The 9,752-nt window shown below is 34.9% G+C and overlaps 1 protein-coding gene across 1 annotated transcript; it reads right to left on the bottom strand.

The window, feature by feature from the left end:
- Window positions 1-4,895: 4,895 nt before the first annotated feature.
- LOC113762722 (autophagy-related protein 18a-like) lies at window positions 4,896-9,752 on the bottom strand. The gene is made up of 4 exons (XM_027306291.1): window positions 8,656-9,752; window positions 7,104-7,311; window positions 6,154-6,280; window positions 4,896-5,314 (listed from the first exon to the last, which is right to left on the bottom strand). Exons 1-4 carry the CDS (start codon window positions 9,631-9,633, stop codon window positions 5,224-5,226), a joined length of 1,404 nt encoding a protein of 467 aa, XP_027162092.1. The 5' UTR covers window positions 9,634-9,752; the 3' UTR covers window positions 4,896-5,223.

Below are 9,752 nucleotides of genomic sequence, written 5' to 3'. Positions count from 1 at the left end.
ATATAACTGCAAATTATTACTATGACCATTGCTGGAATTGAAATCATTCAGAAAATGATATATTTGTTCTTGAATTCTAAAAGTGTAAATTCCTTTATTCCTTTTTGAGAGAGTCAGATCAGCTTTAGCACCGAAGGAAGTGAATCCAAAATGATTATTATACGTTCTAATAAGAGTTCTAAAAGATTGTGCCTCCTGTGAAGATGAAGTCAATAACTCTTTAAAGATATTTGGAATTTTATTTTGAGCCAAAACAACTTTACCATCTTGGCAACAAAAATATGCTGTCTCAGAAAAAAACTTCTTCGCTCCGCAATGAGGACAATCTAGTTGGTGTGGTAGGATATCAGCTTTGTCAGGGATTATATCCAACAAAGCTCTTCCTGTTTTGCACCCCCTTCCTAAAATATAATTGTTTTAGAGCATTTAGTAGTCAAATCATTCAATTGATTTTAGGGATAATTTCAGAAACCTCCCCTGAGGTTTCTGACATTTACACTCACCTCCCCTGTGGTTTGAACAATTACACTAACCTCCCCTGAGGTTACTAATCCTTTACAAATTCAGTCCAAATGATTAAAATATTGTTTTAGAGAGTGAAATTAGAATTTTGTACCTGATTTGCCCTTTGTGCTACATGTCCAATGAATGACAAAGTATTACAAATTAATTAATAATTAATAAATTTTAAGGAGCGTAGTTTATAGGCAAATACGTATTACTTATTTAAAGTACCAGCTCTTTACGGGTATTTTACTTTCAAACATTTACTTTATTACAAATATTTATTCTCAAATACAGATTTGTATTTACTCTCAAATATTTAATTTTTGTTAAATAAAAAACCTACCAGTTTTTCTTTCGTAGAAATATTAATATAACACTTTTTCAATTTTAGTTATAAATATTTATGTATTTAGCATAAATTAAATGATTCAGGATAAAATACTCATAAAGAGCTAATACTTTACTCATGTAATGAATGAAAACCATAAAAAATTAATACTTTATGGGCCATTTCTTTTTTTTAAAAAAATATTTAATTATATTAAATAGATAACCTACTGATTTTCTTTTTGCGAGAATATTACTGTAACACTTTTTAATTTTTAATCACAAACGTTAATATATTTATCATAAATTAAATATTTGAAAATAAAATATCTGTAAAGGGCGGGTACTTTAAATAGGTTATGTGTATTTGCCTATAAACTACACTCCTTACTTAAATCAATAAACTACACTCCTTACTTAAATCAATAAACTACACTCCTTAACTTAAATCAATAAACAGTTTTATTTAAGTAAGGAGTGTAGTTTATAGGCAAATACACATAACCTATTTAAAGTACCCGTCCTTTACAGATATTTTATTTTCAAATATTTAATTTATGATAAATATATTAACGTTTGTGATTAAAAATTAAAAAGTGTTACAGTAATATTCTCGCAAAAAGAAAATCAGTAGGTTATCTATTTAATATAAATTAAATATTTTTTTTAAAAAAAAGAAATGGCCCATAAAGTATTAATTTTTTATGATTTTCATCCATTACATGAGTAAAGTATTAGCTCTTTATGAGTATTTTATCCTGAATCATTTAATTTATGCTAAATACATAAATATTTATAACTAAAATTGAAAAAGTGTTATATTAATATTTCTACGAAAGAAAAACTGGTAGGTTTTTATTTAACAAAAATTAAATATTTGAGAGTAAATACAAATCTGTATTTGAGAATAAATATTTGTAATAAAGTAAATGTTTGAAAGTAAAATACTCGTAAAGAGCTAGTACTTTAAATAAGTAATACGTATTTGCCTATAAACTACGCTCCTTAAAATTCATTAATTATTAATTAATTTGTAATACTTTGTCATTCATTGGACATGTAGCACAAAGGGCAAATCAGGTACAAAATTCTAATTTCACTCTCTAAAACAATATTTTAATCATTTGGACTGAATTTGTAAAGGATTAGTAACCTCAGGGGAGGTTAGTGTAATTGTTCAAACCACAGGGGAGGTGAGTGTAAATGTCAGAAACCTCAGGGGAGGTTTCTGAAATTATCCCTTGATTTTAATGCTAGTGTAAAAACAGATATTAGAAAAATTAAAAGTATTAACTATAGACCTGGCTGAGTTTTTTTGAGAGAGGATCTGCGATGCTTGGAACGAGATTGAGAACTACGCTGAACATCAACAACTGAGGAACACTCATTAACAATTGTGATGCTTGTTCGATTTTCAGTTATATTTGTAGAAGCAATTGATCTAGATTTTGCTCTCAATCTTTTCTTTTTCCATCTAAAGTAGGCCTGTCTCCTATATTCTTTCTTATTTATTACCTCTCCATGATATATTTCAGAATATTCAAAAGGGCTCTTATCATAAGATATAACAGGAGTACTACCTATTATAGGTATATGCCTATTCACAGAGAGGGGGGGAATATAATTAGCTAGTTCCATATCTAGATTTGATATTTCAGAATAACTATTTTTCCCTTTAACGTTTGTGACTTGTTCACTCTGAAACTGATTTTCTATAATAAATGATTGCTCATTGCAGTTCACTTGTGATGAACCAGTAGGTTCAACATCAGAGAGATTGATCAAACATGAATTCATTGTGGGCAAACAATGATTGTCAGTAGAATCAGAGGTATAATGAACTTCTCCAGCATTTTCTGAAGGAAAGCAAACATTTTTACCTCTGCAATCATTTGGCAGAATTAGATTCCTATCGATGTGATTTTGTGAAGCACATGTTTCAACAAAGTGGTTTTCACGAATGTCATTCTCACAGTTGATTACAAAAGGAGAATATGACTGAGAAACAGAAGAATCGACAGTAAACTTCATATGCTCAGTCAGCATATTTAAGTTTGTCTTTTTGTTTCTTTCTAACATTCTTAGATCAAAAGCATCATCAAACATCTCATCTATCAATCTAAAACCTGTACTAAATTTTCTTTTTTTTCTTCATTTTAAAACACAAAAGATCAAAATCTAATTTTACTATAGATTAAGCAAGATACTAAGTGAAAGGCACACAACAATGACAAAATCAAAGCATCCTAGAATAGCTAAAACTAACTAATATATATAAAATGACTACCTTAATAACCCAAACTACAATCATACTAAATGATGTAATTATTGAATAGATAAACAGCTAACAACATCATGCTGATTCATGCAACATTTGAAATTAAAAACAGAGGGAAAAGTAAACCATCATAGCATAACATCAAACACATGGCATTCCTTAATTAACGGAAGGCAATAAACAGAGGCAACAACAGTGAAAAAAAAATTGCAGTTCAAAATAGGAGAGAAAATAGAAACATACCTATATTTTCTTTGCTCGCCTGAATGTTGGCAAAAGTCCGGCAACATTTGAAATTAATAAAAACAGAGAAAAAAGTAAACATAAGTTAATCGAAAAATTACCATCATAATTATTCTTTTATGCATAATATCAAACACATAACATTCTTTAATTAATGGAAGGCAATAAACAGAAGGCAAGAACATTCAAACTAAAAAATTGCAGCTCAAAATAGAAGGAGAGAAAATAGAAAATACCTATATTTTCTTTGCTCGTCTTCTGAATAGTGGCAAAACTTGGAAACAGAAGTATATATAAGGCTGGGAATAGTAAGTTCTGAAAGTTGTACCATAGATGATAAGTCGGTACAACAGTCATCCCTAAAATGAGCTGATTTTGGGGGAAAAGAGATTTCAGTGAGCTGATTTTTGGTACAAAAGAAGAATTCACGTGAATGTGGACGATTTTTTGGGAGGCAATCGAAATGAAGTATAATTAGTTGCTCGAGGAATTGGCAGGAAACTGAAGATTTTGCAGGCTCGTAGATTTTGGGGAAAAGAAATTTCACTGACCTAATTTTTGGGGCAGAATAAAAATTCACGTGCGTGTGGAGGATTTTCTGGGTTACAATCAAAAGGAAGGACAATTAGTTGTTGGAGGAATTGATAGAAAAGTGAAGATTTTGCAGGCTCATATAGCTACCTATTCGAGGGAAAGAAAGAGGCTATTCGAGGGAAAGAAAGAGAAAGGAAATTCTGGCTAAATGAAGAAGAAGGAACTTCACTGACTAATAAGACCATTAAGGTGGTGTTGACTAACTTACATCATTAGTCATTAGTCATACTAACGGGCATGACACAAGAACATTAGTTCTAACGGGCATGACTCCATTAATTTATATAATTAATACTATAATATAATTCAAAACAGCCCATGTGATAAAAGGACCCACAAATAGTCTACAACTATTTACATTTGACCAGAAAATTATAAAAGAAATAATTTCAAATCTACAAAAATAATCCTAAATAGTTAGCAACTATTTAATGAGTTAGTTTTCATAAAAGGATTCAGTTGACCTTTCCAACCGATTAAAAACCAAACAAAAGGAACAAATGAAAATAATTAAACCATTGTTACCAATTAGCCCATAAATAGTAAGGAACTATTAAGCCCTTGAATTTGGAGACCAAGTCTCAAATAGACATTTCTCACTCTTTAAACCCCAAAAATCAGAAAATAAACTCCTTCCTCTAATAATATATTGACACTTGGCATTCAATGGAGAACTTCAATTGTTCTCTTATCTAGTTGGTAGATAAGTCTCAGATTTCTATATAAACGTTAATGATATTCAGTGAAACGTTAAATTTTGCTTAAAAAAAATGAGATGGGATTGATATGCAATGTACTAAAATCAAAATTTAGGGTACCAATTTACCAATAAATATCTCAAAATTGAGGGGAAAATGTCTGATGCGTTCCGCTTGCTGTTAAACGACTTTGCCCCTCTAACATTCATCTTTCTCGCCATTTTCATTTTTGACCTTAACTAGATGACTTGAATAACAATGAAGGTTTCGAGCCAAATTAGCATTTTGGCACCGAAGCATAAAAGTTTAGGGACCATAAATACACGTTTGGGACTCAAATGAGATCATTAATATACTTCAGGAACTTTTCTGCTAGCCACATCTGCCTGATTCGTAATCGCATAAATCCCCATGATCATAATTTATACACTGCTAGCTATATACATCCAGACCAATTTTAGCTACAGATATTTACAACTTATTCAGTCTCGTCAAGAAATTTCAAATGATTATTTTTACAAATACCAACCATGCTCACACAAGAAAAGGTGCCAGAAAATCTCTCTGTTTTTAACTTCAGAAACTTTCTACTGGCTTGAGGAAATTGTGATGTTCTAGCTGGGTCATTTCTCCACCTGCCACTGGATCAAACTCACATCTATAGAAACTGCATTTGCAATAATGTCCATATGGTTAGTTCTGAATACCAGCTGATTTAAACAAAAACCAGGATCAAAAGGGTGCAAACAATCTCTAAAATATTCAGTGAAATTCACAAAGACCGTCGCATGCTACAATTGAAGAGTCTTTCACACCAAGGGAGAGGGAGAAACCTCTATATAGCCATAAGGAGGCAATCATAAGAATAAAAGCATACTATGTCGTGTCTTATGTATATCCTTTAACTACTAATTTTATCTTATCTACCATAAAACACAACACCTAGCTATTCCAGAAAACAGATTTCAAAGACAAACATAGATATAATCAATCAGGTTAGCAAGATGACCTGAATTGCATCAAAGACTTCCGTAAAGGACAATATGCTTAAGAGCATCAGAAAACACCTTAATGATCAGAGAGAAGTCATAGAGTAGTCTCAATTATAAACCATACAAAAGATGAGGCAAATTTATGAAAGTTAAGACAGAAACCTGGACTTGGCTCTAAAACAAAATAAGGCTGCCATGTATACCAATTAAAAAGCTTGCAACACAAATAATTTAACAAGCAACTGTCTGTCTGCAGTTGTAGCCGTAATAGATCCTAAATATCAGGATATCCTGTCTAAGTTGCTGCAGAACCTGTATCTTTTACCTTTGATGTGGTGCAATAGTATGATACTTTTATTTGATTATCTCGGTTGACCATACCATGCTAAGGAACTTAAAGGGTTAATAATGCTACAAGAACCAGATAATGACGATGTCCAAAAAAGGCTATTAACCAAAGAGACCTAATTTATACGGTTTTATAAACTCATATAATAAAAAAGCATAATCATACCTCCCATCCATGCCAAGGATTACAACAGTGTTCTTCTGGTGACCAAAAGCAACAATGTGCTGTAAGCCTTCCGCCAACCTAAATTGAGCCACTGACCACTCAGAACTGAAATACTTTGGTAAAACTCCTGCAAAATAAGACCCAAGAGATGTAAGTCAACAAATCATAACCTCCCATTTGCCTTCTTTATTTTGTCTGCTACACTATTGTGCCTTTGCTTCACAACACTTATTATAGAAGTCCTGGAATTGAACAGGAACTTGGTAACTATGGCCCAGATTAGGATTTTATTAAGGGATGGGTCTTATCTGCCACTGTCAGATGGCAAGGAAAATAGTCTTCAGTTAAGAACAATTGGCCTGATCAAATAGAGTCAAAACTTGTCAGAACTCTGGTTGTTTAATTATTTAAAGTTGGTTATGGCAGTGAACATATACTCTAACACGATTTAATAGCAGAGGAAAAAACATTAGGAAAATTCAGCACAAAAAAAAATGTTTATAAAAGTTCTGATAACATTTTTTCTGCCACCCTTCACTAACTGAAACTAAATGAGCAAAGGTTAGACCATTAGCAACAATGCAATGTGACCTGATCTTGGAGAGAGAGGTGTTTTTATTTTCCTTTCATAGGAAGTACCAACAAAAAAAAAAAAAAAAAAAAGAAGACACGCAGCCAATGCTTCTAATAGTTATACAATGGTATCAGCCTGTCTTTGAGAGTTCTTTTGATCTATATAAATTGCCTATCCTTCTTCCAGATTCAAGATCAAAAGTTTCCTAAAGGCCCGAAAGACTTCAATCATAATAAAGAGTGGAAATTTGTCACATTTAATGGTTTTCTTCGACTAGAGGCGTGTACTCTGCTAAATTACTGATGATTCTTATAATTTTCTCAACAACCTTCCCTGATGCTATCATTCACAAAATTTAGAAGGAAGAGTTTACTACCTTTTATGAAGGAGAGATGTGAAACTGCAGTTGGAGATGCATTGTTTGGTTCCGCTGCTCCACGTGCTCTATCACTCCCTAAAGATCCAGAATCAACCTTTAGACTAAAGACATGTACAGTTCCTTTATCACTTGACACAGCTAGCCACTGGGCAGACGAAGAAAAAGCAAGGCTGTAAATCTCTGCTCTGTCTGCTCCTCTCCTCACCTGAATTTGAGTAAGCGCACAAAATTAAAGCTTAAGAACAACGAATCAATAAGGAAAGGGTTGAGTATCCATGAACTGGCCATGTTAAATGAATAGTAATTAGAAAAGCCCTTATATCGAATACACCAAAAAACAAGTTCACTCCTTGGCTTGTCTTATAACTATGATACATTATCCTCCCATCATATACTTTCCCACTAACTGGATGCAAATGACCCTATTCTTACAGGCACAAGTTTCACTATTCTTGATTATAAATTTCAAACAAGATATCAAATAATCTAGTATCATTTTTACTTAAAACCGAGAGGAACAAGTGGAAAGGTATAAATTTTTATTTCATGTTATAAATTCCGATATTCAACCATCCAAGCAGTTAATTCCACCAAGCAACAAGTGATGGAACAGTAAATCACAATGCCAGCGAGCATGAGAAACATCGGCTATTCTGTCAAGAATGGCATTCAAAGTCAATAATTCAACAACTATTCATCAGGTAAACCCTCCTTCCTTTAGGGCAGCCACTCAAACAATCTTAACGGTTGTAACCATGAAGCTCCATCTTGGTCTACATATTTGATACCCTAAGACATTCATGTTCACTGTGCTAGTTTTCGCCTAATCAAAGAGGTAGGCCAAATCTGCTGTAGAATATCAACCCAAGATTCCCCATATCAGAGAATGAATTATCCCCTATTTGGAAGCCTCTGAGCTCCTAAAGGTACAGGATGAAAAAAAAAAATAACTTTGCCGTGTATATGCACCATGTGAGTTACTTCAGATTGTAACATAATGATATGATTGATGATATCAGGTTGCTTACTTTCTGTTTTACACAAATATTATTCAGGAATTCCCTGGCATTCCCACTTAAGGCCAGAAAATACTGTACTGTATCTATACCTGAATCAACTCTTCACTATTCATGCGAAGAGACGATTTCACATGAAACTGCAACTCATAGACAAACAAACACACCAAAAACCTGTTATCAACTTCTAGCCAAGCTGGTAAACGCTCTGAAATGTCTCTATAGGCTTCTGGATCAATTAGCCAAAAAACCTTTAGCATCTTTAAGTATCAAGTCAATCTTAGAAAGAAAAACAATTTCTGGATTCTAATACCACAAACTAAGCTATCTGGGATGATATCTTCCCATATCTAAGATGTGTTTGCGCAAGGCACTGTCTTGTATCAAGCTACTAACTTTTGTCAAGACTACTTTTACAAACTGCCTAGAGAAGAATGGATTAGTTACTCAATCATTTGAGCTTTAAATGGCTACATGGAAATCCAGTTAGCACTATACAAACCCCAAGACAAAAAACAAGTCCATAAATATACCTCCTGAAGCAGTGATCCATCTAGAGTATTGAAAACTCGGACTAAAGTCCCCTTACTACTCGAGGTAGCAAGCAACCTCCCATCATTAGTGAGCGCAAAACACGCTATTCTGGAGTCATGAGCGACTATAAATTTCGTCCTCTTTGAGGCGTAATGCTCCACTCTAACCTGTCCCTTTTGCAAACCGGGACAAACCAGCACCATTGACCCAGAAACATGAGAAACCTCACAAAGCCCTTTTGGATTCATCACAGTCTCAATCTGATGTATCAGCTTCAAGTCCGCAAAGTTGTAAACAAATATCTTCTGCAATAAAACCACCACAATTCGATCCCGTCTCAGCCGAACGGACTTAACCTCTGATCGAAACGATAATTCTCCAATACACCGAGCTTGGTGATCATCCCAGATCATTACTTTATTCAATGGGTACTGGGGGTCAGGCCCGCCACCAACCAGTGCTAAAATATTACACCTGAAGAGCATCTGAACAACCCCAATTCCACCTCCAACCACAGCAGACATAGAGGAGGAGGAGGAGGAGGAGAAGTCCCGGCGGAAGATTTCCCGAAAAGGGTCGCAATTGTAGATGCGGAATCCCGAGGTGGTGCCAGCGGCGAAGCAGCCGTGGTCTTGATTGAAGGAGAGGTGGAGGAGAGTTGGGGGAGGCAATAATTGGGCTCCGGAGGCGGTTGTGGCGGTGGTGGCGGAGTTGGGTGTAGTAGGGTTAGGGTTTTGGGGCGGTTGAATTGTGGTCGCAGTGGAAGCCGTGTAGATGTCGGAGAAGTCCGAGACGGATGAGGCAATTGAGGAGGAATCCTCCTCCTCCTCCTCCTCGTGGCCGTGGTCGTGGGAGGAGGAGGATGGCGGTGGAGGGGGAGCTGGAGGGGGGTTTGGTGGGGCCATATTGGAGGGGCTGGGAGCAGGAGGTGGCGTGGGGAGAAGCCAAGGAGAGGAGGAAGACACGGCGGAGGTCATTGATCGAATGATTGATTGATTGACTGAGAAAAAGGCGAATCGGAGGTTTCTTAACGAGTTTGGGCTGGGAATTGGGACCCCTCCTCTCTTCGTGGGAGGAAGGAGAGATGAGTTCAGGA

This window comes from Coffea eugenioides, chromosome 2 (genome assembly GCF_003713205.1).
Source record: "Coffea eugenioides isolate CCC68of chromosome 2, Ceug_1.0, whole genome shotgun sequence".
NCBI classification, from domain to species: domain Eukaryota; kingdom Viridiplantae; phylum Streptophyta; class Magnoliopsida; order Gentianales; family Rubiaceae; genus Coffea; species Coffea eugenioides.
Note: the sequence above shows the minus strand (reverse complement) of the source record. Positions and strands in the feature narration are given on the sequence as shown.